This window comes from Somniosus microcephalus, chromosome 7 (genome assembly GCF_052327205.1).
Source record: "Somniosus microcephalus isolate GS21.2 chromosome 7, FLI_Smic_1.0, whole genome shotgun sequence".
Classification (NCBI taxonomy): Eukaryota; Metazoa; Chordata; class Chondrichthyes; order Squaliformes; family Somniosidae; genus Somniosus; species Somniosus microcephalus.
Window position 1 is genome coordinate 142970859 of NC_140993.1, and position 23933 is coordinate 142994791.

General features: G+C 44.9%; 1 protein-coding gene across 6 annotated transcripts in view; it reads right to left on the reverse strand.

Annotated features, from left to right (window-relative positions):
* unm_hu7910 (un-named hu7910) overlaps positions 1–2763 on the reverse strand; it is a 426260-nt gene extending 423497 nt beyond the window's left edge. For 3 of the 6 annotated variants that reach the window (XM_085993023.1, XM_085993021.1, XM_085993020.1), the window contains exon 1: positions 2570–2762. In XM_085993023.1, coding sequence (XP_085849149.1) covers positions 2570–2627 — 58 coding nt within the window. In that variant the 5' untranslated portion in view covers positions 2628–2762. Of the gene's footprint in view, positions 1–2427; positions 2531–2569 lie in introns of those variants that run through there. The other 3 variants (XM_085993025.1, XM_085993024.1, XM_085993026.1) reach the window with 3 other exon arrangements.
* Between the last annotated feature and the right edge of the window lie 21170 nt (positions 2764–23933).

Here is a 23933-nt window from a genome sequence, read left to right on the forward strand (position 1 = left end):
AATCAAGCCAGAAATGGTACACAAATGTATTTTACTACTAATATCTCTATTGTACATTTGAGATTGAGAAAGGTTGTTCCTCTAATTTAATGATATGGAAATTAATTCTCAAAGACACAACAATCAAATCTAACCTGATTAAGAAACTAACAAGACTCCTACACTTGCCCAATTAAAAAAGGCATGACAACAGAAAATGCTAGAAATACTCAGCAGGTCAGGCAGCATCTGTGGAAAGAGAAAGAGCGTTAATGTTTCAGGTCACCAGAAACCGACCTGAAACGTTAACTGTTTCTCTCTCTACAGATGACCTGCTGAGCATTTCCAGCATTTTGTTTTTATTTCAGATTTCCAGCTTCCGCAGTATTTTGCTTTTGTAAAAAGACATGACACTGGGGGAGATGATGCCTTTCACCTCTGGGACCTGGACTCAAATCTTGATGGACAAAGTTGGAGAGTTTTACTGTGCCAACTGAGCTATACCCAATTCTGAAGTGCTTTGGATAGTGTTCCCAAATTGGTAAAGATGTCCCAGTTCCCAACACTACAATCCTTCACTTTGAAGGACATTCAAAATGTCATTCATGAAAAAGGAGATACTGTGCTTCATTGACCCTGAGTTTTATGGACCAATACAGTATTATCTTCAGTATGTGTCTTCATCTAGTTCACTTTTATCAAACATCCCAAATCTTTCTTATAAAATTCCATTTCAACAGAAGATACCGTTTTAGTTTGTAAAGCAAGTCACAAAGCTACCCTACAGAAGATATATTTAGTACAAGGGCAGTTTAGCACATCATAAAGTCTACAACAAATAAAGTAGCACAGCCCCTACATACATGAAACATTCAGTCCCAATTTCCAAACATGCCCACACCACAGCCCATGGAAATAATCCTCCATAGGCAACCACAAACTTGCATGGGACTCATTTTGACATTCATAATTTCACAATGCACTATGTTCAGTTTGTGTATATTCAAGTATTCAAAATCTTTATTATGGCAGAAAACACAAAAGAGATCAAGGTTTATAAGCTTTCTATTCATCATATGGCATTACAAATAACTTGGCTAAAATCAGGAACTTCCAAAAACCTGAGGTAATTAAATTCTAATCCAGGACAGGAACAGAAACCACAATATTATGCGCTTAAGCACACCTACTAGTGCACAGAGAACCTGTGTAGAAATTGGCAGGGCAATGGAATTAGTGTGTTTGGGGAAAACTAAAGAAGATTTTAAAAAAGGCAGTGAAAACTTCCCCAATGGGTCTGCAAAATTGTCCAGTAACTTTTAGTAATTTGTGTACCACCCAAATCCCTCTGCTTATCCAATTTCTAGTCTCTTACCATTTAGAAAATATGTGTCTTTCTTGGATCTAAAGTGGATTCCCTCTCACTTCCGCACATTGAATTCCATCTGCCAGTTTTGCTCACTTACTTAACACATCGGTGTCATCTGCAAACTTGGGTATACAACTCTCCATTCATTATCCAAGTCATTGATATATATATGATTGATATATATGAAGAGCTGAAGCCCCAGTACAGATCCTTAGGGAAAACCACTTGTTACATTCCACCAATCCGTACATTCCCTTCATCCTACCTCCCAACCAATATTCAATCCATGTCCTAAGGTTTCCTCCATTTTCATGTGCTCTCATTTTTGCTAATAATCACTTGTGTGGAACCGTATCAAATGCCTTCTGGAAGTCCATAATGACACTCCCTTGTCCACCTCGTTAGTAACCGATTCACTTCCCCTGTCCAATATAGCTTTCGGGGCATATACCCAGCATCCAGATAACACCTTTCAGCAGTTGTCAAAGTCCGAGTTTCCTCATCAGCTATACAACAGAGATCTACCTTCAAAACAGATAAACACTAGTTGTTTTCAAAAATCAATCAGCAACCATTATTTGAACACATGTAAGTAATTTCTGACTCTTGCTGTCGTGCCTCGACGTTACCATTTGGACCGTGCACAATGTAAACCCACGTCTGTCAGATGAGACTAAAGCTATGTCCTCTTCCAGTCAGCACAGCAGCTCAATGCAACATGGAGTTTTAAACTATTATATGAAGTACAAGGAGAAACTAACAGATGTAAAGATCCCCACTGTACAAACTGTTTAACATCCTGCAAAAAAAATCAATGCCGATGAGTAGAGACTGCACAATATGAACCCAGGTATAAAACCAGTGCCGAGATTTGCCTATCACCTCTGAAAAAAGAGGCGACATATCGATCTGACAGAGACCCAGTGGCAAATTCTGTACGAAGAGTGATAACCCCTCGGATACAAGGTGCAGCCTCTTCTAACACGCAGGTAAACGGGGAAAGCTGCATTTTAAAAAACTATGCAAGCCCGCCCCCGCTCACTAGCAACGCTGCATTTCCCGGCTCGGTGCCCGCTCACCGCTCTCCAGGAGCAGGGTTGGTGTCACGCTGCTCCCTTCCAATGCCGCCGTCGCGGCTCAACCCGAGTTCCGAGCTCCCGGAACTCGGCAACCGCCAACTGGGTCGGGTCCGCCGAGGCGCTGTGTCCCTCGGGCTCTCACCTTTTCTGGATCCCGCGGAGTTTGATCTGCTGTTGCCAGCCTTGTTCTTCGAAGTCATGGTTTGAAATATTTTGTAAATCGAGGCGGAGGAGAAATAAACATAAAATAACCGCCCGCTCGACGCAACGTTAAAGCAAATGTTGACCGCAACCTAATCTGAGCCACATCCCGCTGATTGACAGCATGACGCGACCAATCAGTGCCACGTTTCGCCTTTGAAGCATAACTCCTACTGGATAGCCGGCGATCTGTCCCGCCCCTCGCCGCTGAAGGGGGCGGGGCTGCCGTCTCCAGCAGGGTCGGTTGAGGCGAGGCGTAACGCGCGCGCGCCGAGCGAACGTGGCAACATGGAAGCAGCAAAGCCTCGCGAGAACGGCCGCTGGCTTCAGCCAGGTGGGCTGCAGTTGATGTCTGAGTGGCCATTTGCAAAGAAATTCAATTTTTTAAAAGCTTAAATATTGTTACATTAGTTTTGAAATGTATTCTTGAGACATTGGTGATGATGGCAAGGCCACATTTATTGCCCAACCCCAGCTGCCCTGAGAAGGTGGTGGTGGACTTTCTCATTGAGTCACTGCAGATTTGTGTACCCACCGTGGTGTTAGATGAATAATTCCAGGACTCTGACCCAGAGACCATGTATGAATATCTGCAAATGCTAGACTTCTGGCAACCAATAGACTACAATAGAAGATAGTAATATTTTTGGCAGGATAAGACCATTGGCCCATCTAGCTTACCCTTCCAAACATTCCCATTAGGTCCCTTAGGGTGATTCTGGGACTAAAACCAAAGACAGGTTTAGGTTGGATCGGAAAATGTAGATAAATCTACCAAAGGCTACATAGTAACCCTGCAATTCCAGGGAAGGTACAATATTTAGGGCAATTCTTTATGGACATGACAAAGATGTAATGATCAGTAACATGTCATTCTAGAATGGTACACTAGGTGGAGCTGTATGTTTAGTAGTAGGCTACCCACAAGGCAGTAGTCAAGATGGATGCCTGTACACTAGTCCACATGGCTGAATAAATGACTAGCTCAAGCTAGCTGTTCATAATGAAAACGTCTTTATTTATGAACATAACAAAAGATGTTGAAAATAGTTTGAATTATTTGTTGAAAGGACCTGTAGCAATATGTCAGGTAAATGATAGTTGAAATGCCTATGTGAATTCTGTTTTCTGGCAAACTGGGAAGGACTGATAATTGCATATTATATTGATACAGGAGAGGATGCTCGCATTGCAAGTTATTTTGTTGTAGGTCACTGGCAAAATGAACATTGGTAGCCAATATACCAATAAGATGATTGCAGGAGCTTATATTGAGTCAGCTTCAGGTCCATGGGAGATTCCTGTAGACATTGTCCCAAAGTCATCTACGAGGACTAGATTCTGCATCAACTACAGAAGATTGAATGAGCTAACTGTTAAAAGACAAATACCCAATGCCACATGTGGATGTCAAAAGCTAAGTATATTAGTACACTGGGCTTGGCTTCTGGATGGTGGCAAGGACTGTACATCTGACAACAGGATCAAGTCAGATTTGTTCCAGTTCAAGTTGCTATGATTTGAATTTAGCAGTGCTAGATGCCAGCACCTTATCACTAAGGTGCTGGCTGGTCCTATGTGCAACTGTTCTGTAATCTAGCTGGAATTACGTCCTTTTTTTATTCATTCTTGGGAAGTGGCCATCCCAAGTTGCTCTCAAGAAGGTGGTGGTGGGCCTTTTCCTTGAACCACTGCAATCCATGTAATGAAAGTGCTCCCATAATGCTGTTTGGTAGGGAGTTCCATGATATTAACCAAGCGATGATAAAGGAATGGCAATATATATCCAAGTCAGAATGATGTGTGACTTGGAGGTGATGGTGTTCCCATCCACCTGCTGCCCTTGTCCTGCTAGGTGGTGAAGGTCGTGGGTTTGGGAGGTGCTACCGAAGAGCCCCTGGTTAGTTAGGGCAGTGTATCCTATAAACAGTACACATTGCAACCAATGGGTGGCTGTTTAGGCTAGTGTATGAGGTGCTGATCAAGTAGATTTCTTTGTCCTGGATGGTGTTGAGCTGCGTGAGTGTTGTTTCTTCAGGCAAGTGCAAACTATTCCATCGCATTCCTGACTTGTGCTTTTTAGGTGGTGGAGAGGCGTTTGGGAGTCAGGAGATAAGCTATTCATTGCAGAATACCCAGCTTCTGACATGGTCTAGTAGCCACAGCATTTATGAGGCTAGTTCCATTGAGTATCTGGTCAATGGTGACCCCCCCAGCATGTTGATGGTAGGGGACTTGGTGATGGTAATGCTTGTTGAAGATAGTCATTGGCATGAATGTTACTTGCCACTTATCAGTCCAAGCCTGGACGTTGTCCAGGTCTTGCTGAATGCGTGCTTGGACTGCTTCATTATCTGAGGACTTGCAAATGGAGCTGAACAATGTACAGTCATCAGTGAACAGCCCTACTTCCTACCTTATGATGGAGCGATGGTCATTGATGAAGCAGCTGAAGGTAGTTAGGCCTTGGATGTGGCCTGACGGACTCCTGCAGCGATATCCTGGGGCTGAAATGATTGGCCTCAACAACCATCTTCTTTTGTGCTTGGTATGACTCCAGCCACTGGAGAGATTTCCCCCTTCAGTTTTACTAGGGCTCCTTGGTGCCACACTCGGTCAAACGCTGCCTTGATGTCAAGGGCAGTCACTGTTGTTTCACCTCTGGTATTCAGGTCTTGTGTCCATGTTTGGACCAAGAGTGTAATGTGGTCTGGAGCAGAATGATCCATTGCGAAACCCAACAAGAGCATCAGTCAGCGGGTTATTAGTGAGTAAGTGCTGCTTGATAGTACTGTTGACAAATCCTTCCATCACTTTGCAATGATTAGGCTGATAGGGTGGTAATTGGCAGTGTTGGATTTGCCCTGCTTTTTGTGGATAGGACATACCTGGACAATTTTCCACATTGTTGAGTAGATGCCAGTGTTGTAACTGCACTGGAACAGCTTAGCTCAGGGTCTTCAGTGCTACAGGTGGGATGTTGTCGGGGCTCATAGCCTTTGCTGTGCCCAGTGCACTTAGTCGTTTCTTGATGTCACTTTGAATGAATGGAATTGGCTGAAGACTTGCACCTCTGATGATGGGGACATCAGGAGGGGACTGAGAAGGATCATCCATTCGGCACTTCTGGCTGAAGCTGGTTACAGATGCTTATCTTTTGCAATCACGTGCTGGACTCTGCCATTGTTGAGGATGGATATATTTAAGGAGTCTCTGCCTCCTGTTAGTTGCTTAATTGTCCACTACTATTCACATCGGAATGTATTTTTCTTGGGATTTATGGGGCCAATTTTGTCTTTAAAATGGGTACAAATAGGGTGTAATGGATTTGAGTTCCACCTAATCTCTGCCTATTCTTGGAGGCATCTAATTTTGAACTGGGGTTTGAGGTGAAGATTGAAAACCCCCATCTGAAACAGTTGGGAGCTTCATTAATACATTCAAAGAAAGAGGAAGTGACATCATAGAGATGGTAGTGTGATTTTATGCAGTTTTTTCTGGCTTCCACCAATTTGTGCTGACAATCAGAAACTTCAGGCATTGGCAGAGTTAAGACAGTTCATTCAAGCAGAATCCATTTAAAGAGACCTGCAGCTGTCTCCAGGTGCCTGTGTAACTCTCATTTCTTCATTCTAACTTACTCTCTCAAAAACATTGGCTCGCTGTATGAAGAAGATTTACAACAGGGGTTTTGATTTGGCCATTTCCACTGCCTTATTAGCCCTTTGCACTTGGGGGGGGCTTGATTTTAATAGCACTGAGGAGGTGGGTTTGGAGGCGGGTCTGTTGGGAAAATCGGGAAAAATGGCTTCAGACACCCAACCCACCTCCATCCCGCCCCCACACGATTTTCCTGAGTTTCTGTTTAGCCGCTCCCAAACTGACCCGTCTCCAACCGGTGGGACAGGTAGTTAAGGCAGTTAACAGCCTGTTAACTGCCTTGCTAATCCTATTTTCATAGTGTTTCCCATTTTCCTGCTTCTGGCTCCTGTTTCCCGAGTAGTCAGAAACAGGCCAGGTTCAAGGAGATGAGTTGCTGGAGGACATGGTTTGTATGCATTGGTGGAGCGCTTTAAAAGCGCCCCTGAATCATGGCTGACTTTCAAATGCAACAACTTTGCTGTTGTAGGTATGAGATAAGATTTTGCACATCTACTGACCTTCTGACTGTTCAAGCTGATACCCATCTGCTGTGCATCATGAATGGAATTATTTCAGGCCACTTCAACTATGCACTTGCAAGATTGTTACCTCAAATGAAATCTATAGCAAGGGGATGGGAAACATTTATGTCCTCTCATCCTGGTCCTCATAGTCGGGGGAGTAGCAGCCACGTGGCTCAGCACAGATCTTCCTGGGAAGAGAAGAAAGAGGGGGACGAGGGAGGAGCCTTGCATGCCCTGTTGTGACCAATGCAGCATCTCTCCAGTTCACTGCTGCCTGTCAACCAGGGTATGCACACTGCCATGCTACACGAACATAAGCTTACTCTTCAACCATAGGTGGCCACCATATGGCTCTGTAATTGCAGGTAACACTTGTCCAACGTCATACTTCATCTCTGCTATACCCTGTTATTTCCTATCACTTTTACCATCAGCATTACAAAAGCAAAATGCCCTGAGCCCTCAATGCGCTTTTGCCATTTCCCATAACACATAGGCCACACAATCAACTATTTGACATAATTTATCTTTAACACATGACAAAAGAATAATATACCAGCAAGAGTCAAAAAAAAAGAAACATCACCCAAGTGATTCCTCTTGTGACTATAAGTGCTTAATCTTTCTCTTACACATGTTTCTACATGGTGCTTCCCCTGTGGCTTCAGCAGATGTAGAGGCACCTTGCTGACTAGGATGCTGCGCCTGCTTAGATGCTTTTGGCGGGCATCCTCTGGGTTTGGGAGCCTGGGAGGGCTCTTCAACAGTCTGCTCTTCCTGCGGCTGTGCAGGGGCTGAAACGGCCATCTCAGTTGTCTCTGCAAAGTGGGTCTCTGACCGAGGGCTCCGCAGTGGCATGGTCGTGTGAGCGCTTTGAGAGGAGCCCACACTTCTGTCCTGCCAACAACATCCCTCTCATGGGTCAGCCGCACCTCAGTGCTGGCAAGTGGCAGGAGAGCACCTTGCTGCACTTCAAGGGGACCATGAGGACCCGTATCTGCACTGGCAGTCCTCATCACAAGGACATCCATGAAGTTCTGGTCTCTCTGCTCAATAGCTGCCCATCGCTCCTCCAGAGATGACAATCTATTCTGAAGAGTCACCTGACTGGTGACTTATTTCCTCCATGGCCGTAGCCTTCCTTTCCACTGAGGTAGCCATCCTTTCCACGGAGGTTGCCTTCTTATCCATGGTGGTGCGCTCATGCACCATTGCCTCCACCACGGCAGTGCTGATGTTAGAGATGGACTCCCCCATTCTCTCCACACTCGCACTAACCCTGGAGGCAAAGCTTTCCAGAGACACCTGCACTTGTTCCTGTATTTCATGAACCGCACTTTTTCTGGATGGCCCCAGAGGCACAGCGTCTACATGCAGCTCAGCAGAGCTAGGAGAGTCCTACGACTTCCGCAGAGGACTCTCCACTGTTGTCGCTGTCCCCATCATCTGCTGATGTTCACTTGTGCGCTGTGATAGACCAGGTGGCAACACTACTCTAACTCACGATGGCCCCACCGAGGTGTGCGTTGCTGCGCTGGTGCTGGGTGCGCTGAGTCCTGGTGACACTGGTCCCTCAAAGGCTTCAAGTACCTCTGAGGAGATATCCGGGTCTTCATCCGGGATCGTGGAGAGGGGGGTGCTCAGTGGTCCTGTGGGAGAGTAAAGGCTTGAATTAGACATCTGATATTGATGTAGCAGACACATCCTTTTGAGCAGATGATACAAAGCAATTCTCTATGAACATCATATTCCATTGCTTTCTGAGATAGATGAAACTCTATTATGTCACCAGCTTCCTCTAGTGTGCCCATCTCTCCATCACCCACTTCCAGGTCCTCGCCACCTCCAACAATCTCGTTTGTTGCCTCCTCAGCACTGGTCAATGTTGCAAGGGTAGGTGTTCCTCCTCCAGTCATTGCTCTCACCCTCTTATTGTGGTCTATCTTTTCCTGCAAGGAGAGACACAAGCAGTGTTTCAGCCACAGTGATGGAGTAACATAGAAACATAGAAGATAGGCCCCTTGAGCCTGCTCCACCATTCAATGAGATCATGGCTGATCATCCAAACTCAGTACCCTGTCCCTGCCTTCTCCCCATATCGCTTGATCCCTTTAGCCTTACGAAATATATCTTACTCCTTGAATATATTTAATGAATTGGCCTCAACTGCCTTCTGTGGTAGAGAATTCCACAGGTTCACCACTCTCTGGGTGAAGAAATTCCTCCTCATCTCTGTCCTAAATGGCTTACCCCTTATCTTTAGACTGTGACCCCTGGTTCTGGACTCCCCCGCCATCGGGAACATCCTTCCTGCATCTAGTCTGTCTAGTCCTGTTAGAATTTTATAAGTTTCAATGAGATCCCCTCTCATTCTTCTAAACTCTAGTGAATATAAGCCCAATTGACCCAATCTCTCCTCATATGTCATTCCTGCCATCCCAGGTATCAGTCTGGTGAATCTTCGCTGCACTCCCTCTATGGCAAGAACATCCTTCCTCAGATAAGGTGACCAAAACTGCACACAATACTCAAGGTGTGGTCTCACCAAGGCCCTGTACAATTGCAGCAAGACATCCTTGTTCCTGTACTCGAATCCTCTCGCTACAAAGGCCAACATAGCATTTGCCTTCTTACCCCCCTGCTGCACCTGAATGCTTACCTTCAGCGACTGGTGCACAAGGACATCCAGGTCTCGTTGCACTTCCCCTTCTCCCAATCTATTGCCATTCAGACAATAATCTGCCTTCCTGTTTTTGCCACCAAAGTGGATAACCTCGCATTTATCCACATTGGGCAGATGCATGGCAGATGCATTATAATCACCCAACCTGTCTAAATCATACTGGAGTTTCTCGGCATCCTCCTCACAGCACACATGCCTAGCCAGCTCTGTGTCATCTGCAAACTTGGAGATATTACATCTAGTTCCCTTGTCTAGATCATTAATATATATTGTGAATAGCTGGGGTCCTAGCACCGATCCCTGCGGTACCCCACTAGTCACTGCCTGCCACTCAGAAAAAGACCCGTTCATTCCAACTCTGCTTCTTGTCTGCCAACCAGTTCTCTATCCAAGTCAGTACCTTGCCCCCAATCCCTTGTGCTTTAACTTTACACGTTAATCTCTTATGCGGGACCTTATCGAAAGCCTTCTGAAAGTCCAAATACACCACATCCACTGGTTCTCCCTTATCTATTCTACCAGTTACATCCTCAAAAAATTCCAGTAGATTAGTCAAGCACAATTTACCTTTTGTAAATCCATGTTGACTTTGTCCGATCCTGTCACTGTTTTCCAAGTGCTCTGCTATTACATCTTTTATAATGGACTCTAGCATTTGCCCCACTACCGATGTCAGGCTTACCAGTCTATAATTCCCCGTTTTCTCTCTACCACCTTTTTTGAATAGTGGGGTAACATTAGCTACATTCCAATCCATGGGAACTGTTCCAAAGTCTATAGAATTTTGGAAGATGACCAGCAATGCATCTACTATTCCTAGGGCCACTTCCTTAAGTACCCTAGGATGTAGATTATCAGGCCCTGGGGATTTATCGGCCTTCAATCCTGTCAATTTCCCTAACACCATTTCCCTACAAATACTGATTTCATTCAATTCCTCCCTCTCATTAGACCCTATGTTCCCCGACATCTCTGGGAGGTTATTTGTGTCCTCCTTTGTGAAGACAGAACCAAAGTATGTATTTAATTGGTCTGCCATTTCTTTGTTCCCCAATATAAATTCCCCTGATTCTGACTGCAAGGGACCTACGCTTGACTTCACCAATCTTTTTCTCTTCACATATCTATAGAGTGAGTGTGATTAATCCCAACCATAGAAGCTTTGAGTGAGACGAAGATGGTGCAAGGTCCCAAGAGGAAGGTAGCCCCCTGTGCTTTGTTAGTTGTTGTCATTGCATGACAGTGAGTGCGAGTCTAAAGGGTGCATAGGCAGGATGCTGAAATGATTCAGTGCAGAGACAGAAATGGATAGGAAAGGCTGCAAGGGAAGTAAGAGTAAGGTGGGATGTGAAGGAGGAGGCTTACAATGCCGAGTGCTGGTGATGAGAAGAGAAGGGAATCCGAGTGAAGGCAAGTGAGATGAGATACTCACTTTTGATGTTCTCACAAGATCATTAAACCTTTTGCAGCACTGGATCCATGGCCATGCATAAATGCACCTTGCACTCAGCTCCTGAGCAATTTTTCCTATGTCAGGCTGCCTTGGTCTGCTGAGGAGGCTTCCTCCGGCCATCAGGAGGGAAGAGAATCTCCCTGCACCCTCTGACAGAATCGACAAGAACTCGGAGGGCCTCATCATTAAAAGGAGGAGCTGCCTTGCCTCTGGAAGAAGTCATAGCTGTGAAAAGAAGTGCAGGAAGCCACAATGGAAAGGCTCAGGCTGGATGGCAGCTTTAAAAGCAGCTGCTATTATGACATCATCAGGGGCGGTCAGCCGACCCGATCCCACTCATTAGACCGGCCAGCGCGCCTCCATGAAATTAATGAGCTAATTTAATAAAAATTGCAACTCTGCAGCTGTTCCCGCCGGAAACAGCTCCCGAACCCGTCCACCACGCAATCTGACTCCAACCTGCCTTGGGAATTAAAATCGAGCCCTTAGAGTCCCTCTGGAAATCCTACTTTACTTGGCAAATGTGGAAGAAAAGGAGGAGAAAGAAAGAAAACCATGGTGCTGAGCAAGGTATCGGACATCAGAGGAGAACTGCCTGTATTCACCCTTGCATTCTTAGCCAAGTATACAGACTAAGGTGAACATTCCTGCAGTTAATTGAAGAGCACCACATCTGGAGTAACAACAGAAAATGCTGGAAAAACTCAGCAGGTCAGGCAACATCCGTGGAGAGAAATTTGAGTTGACGTTTCGGGTCGAACCCTTCTTCAAAACTGGAAAGAAAATCTGCGATCTGACAAAAGAAGTAAGAGAAACAAAAGCAGAGAAAGAGACAATAAAAGGTGTTCGAAGCTAGACGAGATGGTAATAGGCTGAGATTAGGTGTGAAGTGTACTGGCAGGGCAAGAGATAGCTGCCAGGTGTGAGAGAGAAACAAAAGGAAAGGGGGGGGGGGAAGGAGTGGAAAAATTACAAGAAAAATGTAATAGGGGCCGAGGTTATGATCTGAAATTGTTGAACTCGATATTGAGTCCGGAAGGCTGCAGAGTGCCTAATCGGAAGATGAGGTGCTGTTCCTCGAGTTTACGTTGAGCTTCTGTGGAACAACACAAGAGGCCAAGGACGGTGAGGTCCGAGTGGGAATGGAGCGGTGAATTAAAATGACAGGCGACCGGAAGCTCGGGGTCACCCTTACGGACTGAACGGAGGTGTTCCGCAAAGCGGTCACACAATCTGCGTTTGGCTGTGCTTCATCAGAGAGGCAGTGACAGTTGTATCGCATGCTGCAAGATGACTTTAAGCCAATTACCCGAGTAAACATAGTACTGCCTATTGTATTAAAGGCCACAGCTGCTCTGAGCTTTTTTGCTTTCAGCGCTTTTCGGGCTACCACAAGATCTATTCGAACAATGACTGACAGGTAAAGACACTCTGGTCCATCCAGCCTGTCCCATACAATTCTGATACCTTGTGCATTACAAGATATGTGGTTTGGATCTGGAATGCACTGCCTGAAAGGGTGGCGGAGGCAGACTCAATCGTGGCTTTCGAAAGGGAATTAGATAAGTACCTGAAGGAAAAAAATTTGCAGAGCTACAGGGAAAGAGCAGGGGAGTGGGACTAGCTGAATTGCTCTCGCAGAGAGCTGGCATAGGCTCAATGGGCTGAATGGCCTCTTCTGTGCTGTAACCATTCTATGATTCTATATACACTCACCACCCCAGCCTAAGCCATGCGATCTCCTGGGAAAGGTGGAAAAACAGATAAAAACCCAGGTCAGTTAGGGGAAAAGATCTTGGAAATTCCTCTCTGACCCCCCCTAGGCAATCGAAACTAGTCCAGGAGATCACTTTGGATCTGATAATTCTATGCAGCACCTACCTTTTGTATGAGGTGATCTCCGCCCCAGCGAGAAACAGATCCAGCTCTTGCTTGAAAGAATTTAGCAAATCGGCATCCACTGCACGAGCTGGGAGCCTATTTCAGAGGTCCACTATTCTTTGGGAAAAGAACCACCTCCTGACATCTTACTTAAAATTGTGACCTCTGGTCCTCCCTAACCTATTTCATTGGAACACACTGCCTACTTGAACTGTTTCTGTTCTATCAGTAACATCAACCAATCTGCAGTCATTACGAGTATAAAGCAAGTGACTTGATACATTTCCCAGATCAAACACTTTCATCGCTTTCCCAATGGACAACTGGAAACAACACGACAGTCCCTGGAATTTACTCACATTTTAGGATCTTGCAAAGCCCAGGGCATTATAGATTGTACACATATTGCCCTGCGTACTCTTCTCCACACTAGTTCAGCCTGTACCAGCCATGAGATAACCAGTGCATGAGTATATGGCGTAGATTTTCTTCTTATGTGCTCAGGCTCGAGTAAAATTGGGTTGAGAACATCAAATGTTCATAATGGAGCCTGCTCAATTTCCCATCTTGAGCTTGCTTCTCTTTTTAAGATCTGGTGTAGGACTGGAGGTTGGTATGCCAAGTGAGATGAGGCATATTGGTCTCCAGATGGGTTGAAGTAGGTGCTAATTCACAGGGGGTGGGGGGAAGGGGTTGGGAGGCTTAGAACCCCCACAGAAATGGTCAGTTTTTTAAACTATTTATTGGATTGTCCCTTTGCACAGGGGGCCAGAGGGGAGATGACTGGAGTTTCAGAGAGGGGAGGAGGTGCCTAGGTAACCCCGGCCAATGGTTGACAGGCACCTGACTTTCTGTTTGCATGGGCAGGCAGGTGCTGAAGGTGCGCCTGTAATGGTGCATGCATCTGCTAGCTCCAGGTAAATGAAGTGCATTAATAGTAACCCGATAAATGCCAAACACAATCAGTGTTGTAGGGCACTAACAGCCACAGTTGCAGTATAATCCTGGGGTTGTGACCTACTGATTTTCGAGGCCCCTTTATCTAATTAGTAGTTTGCCGTGTAGGTGGAAAAGCAATCTTTTCTTTTGTGCCCTGGAGCAACAACAGCCTTAAACAGTGCATTATTAAACCAGAAGTCTTGTTGATTGCTGTTCTCCCAAGGCTCCAACCATAGAAATGGTGTTGAAACAAACAGGTCATAGTTTTGTTAGCTAATTCCTGTAGCTTGAAGGAATACAGTAAGTGATTTATTAGCTAGTTACAAACCAGAATTTTTTTTTGTTTTTGCTTTTATTTTTCAATATTTATGCATATCAACTATTATAACCCTACCAATAGCTGATCTCTCATATTGATGTGTTTTCACCAACAGGGGTTAGATTAACAGATGTCAAGATGGCATATTTGTTCAATTCCATGTTTTTTAAAATTTGATTATGGGATGTGGGCGTTGCTGGCAAGGCCAGCATTTATTGCCCATTCCTAATTGCCCTTGAGAAGGTGGTGGTGAGCCACCTTCTTGAACCACTACAGTCCGTGTGGTGAAGGTACTCCCACAGTGCTGTTAGGGAGGGAGTTCCAGGATTTTGACCCAGTCACGATAAAGGATCGGCGATATACTTCTAAGTCAGGATGGTGTGTGACTTGGAGGGGAACTTGGAGGTGGTGGTGTTCCTATGCGCCTGCTGCCCTTGTTCTTCTAGATGGAAGAGGTCGCAGGTTTGGGAGGTGCTGCCGAAGAAGCCTTGGTGAGTTGCTGCAGTGCATCTTGTAGATGGTACACACTGCAGCCACGGTGCGCCAGTGGTGGAAGGAGTGAATGTTTAAGGTGGTAGATAGGGTGCCAATCAAGCGGGCTGCTTTGTCCTGGATGGTGTCGAGCTTCTTGAGTGTTGTTGGAGCTGCACTCATCCAGGCAAGTGGAGAGTATTCCATCACACTCCTTACTTGTGCCTTGTAAATGGTGGAAAGGCTTTGGGGAGTCGGAAGGTGAGACACTCGCCGCAGAATACCTAGCCTCAGACCTGCTCTTGTTGCCACAGTATTAATGTGGCTGGTCCAGTTAAGTTTCTGGTCAATGGTGACCCCCCAGGATGTTGATGGTGGGGGATTCGGCGATGGTAATGCCGTTGAATGTCAAGGGGCGGGGGTTAGACTCTCGCTTGTTGGAGATAGTCATTGCCTGGCACTTCTGTGGCACGAATGGTACCTGCCCCTTATCAGCCCAAGCCTGAACGTTGTCCAGGTCTTGTTGCATGCGGGCATGGAATGCTTCATTATCTGAGGAGTTGTGAATGGCACTGAACACTGTGCAGTCATCAACAAACGTCCCTATTTCTGACTTTGTTATGCTGTACTATAGATTTAATGGCATTATACCAAAATAGATTAAATCATTTACAATCAACTCTGAGAAGTAGGCTACTTGCAGGCCATGTAGAATCATAGATGGCACTTTGATGTTATGGGAGCATGAGCGTCATAGAATCATAAAATTTTATACCACATAAGGAGGATATTCATCCCACCATTCCGGCGCCAGCTCTCTGAAAGTACTATTCTATTCCCCTCCCCTTTCTACAAACCCTTTAAAGTTTTTCTTTTTCAACTATTTATCCACTTCTCTTTTAAAAAGCTATTATGAATTCTGCTTCCACCACTGTTTATGGTCAGGTATTCTATGTCCTAACAACCCCCTGCAAAAAAAAACCTAACCTTTTCCTTCATTCTCTAGTGATGATCTGTAATTGATGTCCTCTAATTACCAACTTATGAATCAATGGAAATTTTTTTGTGTTTTACTTTATCAAAACCTCATAATTTTGATCACCTCTATTAGACCTCTTTTTTCTAGTGAAGAGAGCTCCAGTCTATCCTCATAACCAAAGCCTCTCATCCCTGGAATCGTCTGAGTGAATCTTTTCTGCACCCTCTCTGGTCTTGACATCTTTCCTAAAGTAAGATGGCTGAAACTGGATGCAATGTTCTAATTGCAGCCTAACCAATTATTTCTATAGGTTTAACGTAACTCTTTGCTTTAGTGCCCTATAGCACAATTTGCAAAATTTTTCATATAGATTTGCCAATTTTTCCCCCAGATTTATCTATCTAAACCCTTAAGTGCCTCCGCTCCTCTCATTTTATAGGTTTACCCTATTGTCTATGTCCTCTCATTTTTCCTTCCAAAACATATCACATCACATTTTCAGCATTAAATGTCATCTGAAATCTATCTGCCCAATCTAGAAAGCATTCTACAGCCTCCTAAAGTTGCTTACATTCCTCTTCACAGTTTACTATTTTTGTGCCATCTGCAAATTTTGATATTGTAGTCATATTACCTAGTGCAGGACTCCTCCTGAAGTCCAATGGTTGCAACACTGACACCTGGGGGAATGACTCTTTATGTCCCTCGAGTCAAAATAATATCAATTAATCGCTACTCTGTTTTCAGTCCTTTAACCAATTTCCTATCCATGCTGCCACATTCCCTTTAATACCGTGTATTTTAATTTTATCAACAAGTCTCCTACGTGACACCTTATCAAACACCTTTTCAACAATCCATATACACAACATGCACAGTATTTTCTTTAACAATAAATGGCATTATTTCCTCAAAGACCTCTTAAATTTGCCAGGCATGGCTTGCATTTTACAATTCATAGGAACAGGAGTAGGCCATTCAGTCCCTCGAGCCATTCAGTTAGATCATGGCTGATCTGTACCTTAACTCCATTTACCCACCTTGGTTCCGTAACCCTCATATAACAAAAATCTGTCAATATAAGTTTTGAAATTTTCATTTGAACTAGCCACAACAGCTTCTTTTGGGCAAGAATTCCAAATTTCCATTACCCTTTGTGTGAAGACGTGCTTTCTGACATCACCCCTGAATGGCCTAACTCTAATTTTAAGGTTATGCCACCTTGTTCTGGACTCCCCCACCAGACTAAATAGTTTCTCTCTATCTACCCTATTAAATCCTTTAATCATCTTAAACACCTCAATTATATCACCCCTTAATCTTCTATAGTCGAGGGATTACAAACCTAGCCTATGCAGCCTGCCCTCATAATTTAACCCTTTTAACCTCTATCATTTTTGTGAATCCACACTGTATCCACTCGAAGGTCAATATATCTTTCTTGAGGTGCGTGCCTAAAACTGAAGGCAGTACTCCAGAGCTTTATACAGCTGTACAATAACTTCCACCCAATGTTCTCTCTGATTTTTTTTGTTTGGTGCGCAGTCCCTTTACATTTGCTGCACGGCCTGCGCAGGACCTCACAATTGGTGCACAACCGCATGGCCGCACACCTTTGGGGGGGAACATTACCTCTACCCCTTTGGATTCCAGCCTCCTTGAGATGAAGGTAAACATTCCATTAGCCTTTTCAAATATTTTTTCAAATCAAATCAAATCAAATCAACTTTTATTGTCATTGTTAGTGCACAAGTGCAGTACAACGAAATGTAGGCTTGCGGCTCCCGAGAGTGTACAATTTGGATTAGGACACTTAAACATTTCAACATACATTTGTACATATATATTAGCATAAATATGACCATAATAAAGTGCATCGGCAGATGTGCAGGCTTTCGTGTTTATTTGTGGAGTTCAGTAGGATGACAGCCCTGGGAAAGAAGCTGTACCTGTCCACTAATTTTTAGTGATCTCTGTACGTGGACCTCTAAATCTCTCTGCGCATCCACAGTTCCTAGCTTCTCACCATTTAGGAAATATTCTGATCTATCTTTCTTGGGTCCAAAATGGATGACCTTGCACTTCCTGATGTTGAATTATATTTGCCACAGCTTTGCACACTCACTTAATCTATCAATTTCCCTTTGCAATTTTCTGCTCCCATCTACATGACTTACTGTAGCACCTTACCTTAGTGTCATCAGCAAACTTGGATATTCAGCTCTCTATTCCTTCATCTAAGTCATTTATAAATACAGTAAAAAGCTAAAGCTGCCATCAATGTTCCCACATTTTTTTCCCCGCGTGCGGTCCCTTTATAATTCTAATTTTGCACATGTGTAGTTTTTACAGTGCAAAAACCAGTGAGCGGCCTGCGTATGTCCTCACAGACACTGCGCATCTGCGCAGTCACGCAGCTTTGAGGGAACATTGGCCGCAGTACAGATCCATGAAAGACACCACTAGTCACAGCCTGGCAATTGGGGTACATACCAATTATCCCTACTCTGTCTCTACCTCCTAACAAATTCCCTACCAATGTCAAAAAGTTGCCTCCAATTCCAGGCAGTCCATTGTTCCTAACAGTATCTTGTGTGGAAACTTATCGAATGCCTTCTGGAAGTCCATATAAATAACATCCATAGACACACCCTCATCAACCACGTTAGTGACCTCCTCAAAAAATGCAACTACAGGTATCTTAATTAGACAGGACATCTCCTTTACAAATCCATGCTGGCTCTCTCTGATCAATTCATATTTGTCCAAGTGCTCAGTCACTCTGTCCCTAATAACAGATTCTATTTACATCTGCACATCAGATGTTAGACTAATATGTCTATAATTTCCTCGTTTATTTCTCCAATCCTTCTTAAATAATGGAGTAACTTTGGCAATTTTCCAATCCAAGTGGACAGCTCCTGAATCAAGAGATTTTTGGAACATCATGACTAAACCATCAACAATTTCCTCACCACCTTCTTTTAATACCCTGGGGTGGAAACATCGGATCTTGCAGATTTGTCGATCTTCAGTCTTATAATTTTCCCCATTACCATTTAAAAAAAAATTATATTTAATCTCATGTTGATTCTTCTTAATTAACCTATGTCTTTCTTGTTGAATGTTAATGTTATCCTGTTTTATTACCTTTAGAAGCTTACTCTCTACCTGGTTTATCCCTTTTCCCCCTTTTTGAACAGAGGTATTAGATTAGCAACCTTTCACAACTTTCATATCTGAGGATATTTGTAAGATTGTGGTCAGATTCTCTGCTATCCCTGCTGTCGTGCTGAAGACATGTGTTCCAGAACTAGCCGGGCATCTAGCCAAGCTGTTCCAGTACAGCTACAACACTGGCATCTATCCGACAATGTGGAAAACTGCCCAGGTATGTCCTGTCCACAAAAAGCAAGACAAATCCAATCCAGCCAATTACCGCCCCATCAGTCTACTCTCAATCATCAGCAAAGTGATGGAAAGTGTTGTCGACAGTGCTATCAAGCAGCATTTACTCACCAACAACCTTCTCACCGATGCTGAGTTTGGGTTCTGCCAGGACCACTCAGCTCCAGACCTCATTACAGCCTTTGTCCAAATATAGACTAAAGAGCTGAATTCCACAGGTGAGGCAAGAGTGAATGCCCTTGACATCAAGGCAGCATTTGACTAAGTGTGGCATCAAGGAGCCCTAGTAAAATTGAAGTCAATGGGAATCAGGGGGGAAATTCTCCACTGGCTGGAGTCATGCCAAGCACAAAGGAAGATGGTAGTGGTTGTTGGAAGCCAATCATCTCAGCCACAGGAGTTCCTCAGGGCAGTGTCCTCGGCCCAAACATCTTCAGCTGCTTCATCAATGACCTTCCCTTCATCATAAGGTCAGAAGTGGGGATGTTCGCTGATGATCGCACAGTGTTCAGTTCCATTCGCAACTCCTCAGATAATGAAGCAGTCTGTGCCTGTATGCAACACGACCTGGACGACATTCAGGCTTAGGTTGATAAGTTGCAAGTAACATTCGTGCAACACAAGTGCCAGGCAATGACTATCTCCAACAAGCAAGAGTCTAACCACTGCCCCTTGACATACAATGGCATTATTAGCTCCGAATTCCCCACCATCAACATCTTGGGGGTAACCACTGACCAGAAACTTAACTGGACCAGCCACATAAATACTGTGGCCGCAAGAGCAGGTCAGAGGCTGGGTATTCTGTGGCAAGTGTCTCACCTCCTGACTCACCAAAACCTTTCCAACATTTACAAGGCACAAGTCAGAGGTGTGATGGTATACTCTCCACTTGCCTGGATGAGTGCAGCTCCAACAACACTCAAGAAGCTTGACACCATCCAGGACAAAGCAGCCCACTTGATTGGCACCCCATCCACCAGCATAAAAATTCACTCCCTGCACCACCGGCACATCTCCAAGATGTACTGCAGCAACTCGCCAAGGCTTCTTCGACAGCACCTCCCAAACCCGCGGCCTCTACCACCTAGAAGGACAAGGGCAGCAGGCGCATGGGCACACCATCACCTGCAAGTTCCCCTCCAAATTACACACCATCCTGACTTGGAAATATATCGCCGTTCCTTCATTGTCACTGGGTCAAAATCCTGGAACTCACTCCCTAACAGCACTGTGGGAGTACCTTCACCACACAGACTGCAGTGGTTCAAGAAGGTGGCTCACCACCACCTTCTCAAGGGCAATTAGGGATGGGCAATAAATGCTGGCCTTGCCAGCGACGCCCACATCCCAGGAACGAATAAAAAAAAAATTCTGAATTAGAATTTATAGTAAAAATACTGAAGAACTTATACAGCAATTAAACAATAAAATCCAAGATATCTTCAAAAATGATCTGTTCACTCTTACTTATTGTGACAAAAATCAAATTTAATTTTTAACATGTATTCTTCATTGCTAGAAACAGCATGTGAGTGGTTTACAAACCCAGTCACACAGAGGGCCCGAAATGCAAAATCTTTTTGCTGCAAAAGTGGTGTAGTTCTGGCATTGACCATGACTGGAATTAATGGTGTAAATTAGGTTTGCCAGAGTTGCACCTTTTCTAAAATACATGTTAAATTCCAGTCTAATTGTGTGCTAGCAGAAGATGTATCTGCTCCCAAAGTTTTGGGTGTAGGCAAATGAAAGACTAGTGAGGACAAATGTAGATGTCCCCAAAATTCTGCCATTTACACCAGAATTGCACCTGACTTAAAGGGATTATCTGCATGACTTGTTAAATCAGGAAGTGGTGGAGTTAAGGGGTGTGAAATTCGATGAGGCTCAAAAACAGGCGCAGGCACTGCAATGAGAGATATGCCCAAGCCGGTTCAGAAAGTGCAGGCAGCATGTCAATTTGGTGCTGCCTGATAATTAACATGATTGTAGTGCACAGCCTAGCAACTGAAGCGTTGGTGACAGCCTGTGCACTCAACAGGGGGCCCAAGTTTGTGTCACTGGAGCGAGGCTGGCTTTACTTAAAGCTAGCCTGTTCCTTTTCAAGGCTGTCTCCAGCTCTTAAAGCTGAACTGCCTTCTGAAAAAAAATTAAAATTCTTCAGAACTCGGCAGTCTGCTGCTCTTAAAGTGGAATTGCCTTCTGCACATTAAAAATACTAAAAGTGCTTCAGCATTAACCCAAATAGTTCAACAGGCCTGGGAAAGTGCACCCAGGGTCTCGAACGCAGCACTCCAACTTTGTGCAGAGGGTCAATACTTCAACAGAGATCCTCTACCTACAGTGGGCCAGGAGGCCCTCCAGAAAGAAGGATGTGGGACCAGATTGCGGAGGCCGACACTGCCAGCACTATTGCCCCCAGGACCTTGAGCCAGTGCCCAAAGAAGTTTCATGACCTCAGACAAGTTGTCAAGGTCAATGAATGCATCTTAAAAAGCCGTCTCCTACCAACTGCATCACGAGCCTCACACACTGCTCAATGCATGACCCCCCCCCCCCAATCACTCACCTACCAACAATCTCTACCAATCACAAGGCACACCTCACATTCCTAGCTTCACCTCACCCCCTCCTTGAAGGAGATGGTGCTGGCCATTCTTGGCAGGGACATCGCTGGTCACTTGGCCAGCAGCAGGGCTGAAAGAACACAAGATGCAGGTGTACTCATATGTTGTCCTCCTTCTCACATCCCACTTCCCCCTCATCCCACAATCTCTTCTGACTTACAAGCTGCATGTGGTGTAAGCATGCACCTCTTGCTTTACTCCCCCCCTCCCCTCACCACAACCCTATCCTTGTGCCTTTCTCATTTCAGAGACCCAAGAAATCCAACCTGCCCATCCAGTGGTTGACCAAGAGGAGAGAGAGAAGTGTGAAGAAGAAGAAGAAGAAGAAACAATGTCACTCGATTTCACACTCCCAGCTACCAGCTCCTCAAGGTTGTCCTGCAAGGCCATCTGCAGTGTCCCCCACTGAAAGTCAACAGCCTTCCACCAGCCATGCTGCAGCCACTGGCATAGCACTGCATTACATCACTAGGATAGGCAAAGGTGCATGCAAGACACTCACTAAGGGAATGCACAAGGGTGATTAGTTGATTTTTTTGATGTAATATTGGAATCATATATGGATAAAGTTGAATTGGAAAGTTTGCTTTGTGGTGGCTTTTATTTCAGCGTTGTGACGAAGAGGACGCTGCGATGGTCAGTAACAGAGGGAAGGTAAGGCTTGTGACAAATGTTGAATGGTGAATTGGGGTTGTGTTCACTGGTACTGCAGGCGAATGATTCAATCCTGGATATCCCGGCCAGAAAGGGGCTGGCTGGGTTGCCTCCTTCCTTCTGCTTCTTCATCTTCTGCTTCCTCCTCCCTTTGCTGCCTCTGCTTCATCTCCATCTCCATGTCATGCTACATCCCAAGAGGGACTGCAACGAGAGCCCCCAGGACTGGGAGCAAGTGGTCTTCTCAGAGGCCTTCCTTTAAGAGGCAAAGCCATGCAAATATCCAGCAGCACTTCCTGCACACTTTAACAACTTTTTAAATGCATTGCACCAAGCCACTACTCAAAATAAAATGTAAAATAACAGTCCAAAAGCAAAAATCTAAACTTACCTGAAAGATGTGTGTGTCCCTTTAAGAAGCGCTGGCAATGTCTCTGTTGTACTAGTGTGTGCATCTTCTTCCGTGCGTGGTTTGGAGAGTGTGGTATCCAGAGCGGCAACGTCGAAAATCACAGATCATGTATCAATTCAGGCGTTGTACGGTCTGCATCACTTAAATGTGGGCAGCAAGCACAGGCAACGGCAGCGCTGCCAAACTGCCCAAAATGGCGGCCACCACGTTCCGGGCCGGATGCAGGCGGAAGCAAGGCAGTAACAAATTTTTCAGCAAAACTGGCCTGAAAGGCCGGCGCTAAACCTCCCAATTTTGTGGCACACATGTTTTGAATGTCCCCAAACTTCGTCTGAAACCAGCTTTGACTGAAATGATTCAAAAAATCTTTTCCCAGCTATGCAACTAAGAAAGGATTCTGCAAACGGACTTTCAGCATTTTCAGGCAAGAAATATTTTTCTTCCCACCCTTCTGTCACAGTGTCCTTACCATGGGGATCACTATTGCCGTTCCCAAAATGCCCCTATGATGGAGGCAGAACAGGAACAGGAGGAAGAAAAAAATGAGAGAAACACACAGGCTAAGGCTACACCAAAGGAGAAGACCATATAGGAGTTACTCTTCGACCAGAGTCTAAAGATCACGCCATTCCCTTGGAAAAGGTTTGGTTAAAGAGGCAACGGTTCAGTAAAGAGACATAGAAAGAACTTTGCCTTTCATTGCAAAATGAGTTATCGCCAGGACAGAAGATGGCATCATGAAGGAAAGCTCTAGCTATGGCACTTGTACTGGATCTGAGTGGTCATTAATCAGCAGGAGGGCAGAACTGTTGGTATTAGCTAGCTCTTGCATAGGCGGAGCGATGAAGCCCTGATCAGCCATGATCTCATTAAATGGCGGAACAGGCTCAAGGGGCCGAATGGCCTACTCCTGCTTCTATCTTCTATGTTTCTATGAAGCTGCTTTCCTCTGTTCTCTCCAAATTGTCTGCCAATATCTGCAGGACAGCGGTCAAGGCATCCACTTTTAATGCACTGATTGGTCTCGAGGTCCCACTCTCAGAGTAGATGGACACAGATATTCATAGTGCCAGCTCACACTTCCACTAGTGCTGCATTGTGTCAAATCCCACGCAGATATTGGGACTAAGGATGGCATTGGACTTCACCATGACCCCTGCCGTCTCAAATCCTCCAAAATGGTCCTCATTATCTTCATATGAGTGTGATGCTCATCCAGGATCATTCTGTTTTAGAATAGGACACAAGAGATCTGAGTCAACAGGCTCAGGAGCCTCGGGCTGACTTCTGCAGAGCTTCTGCTCTCTACTGTC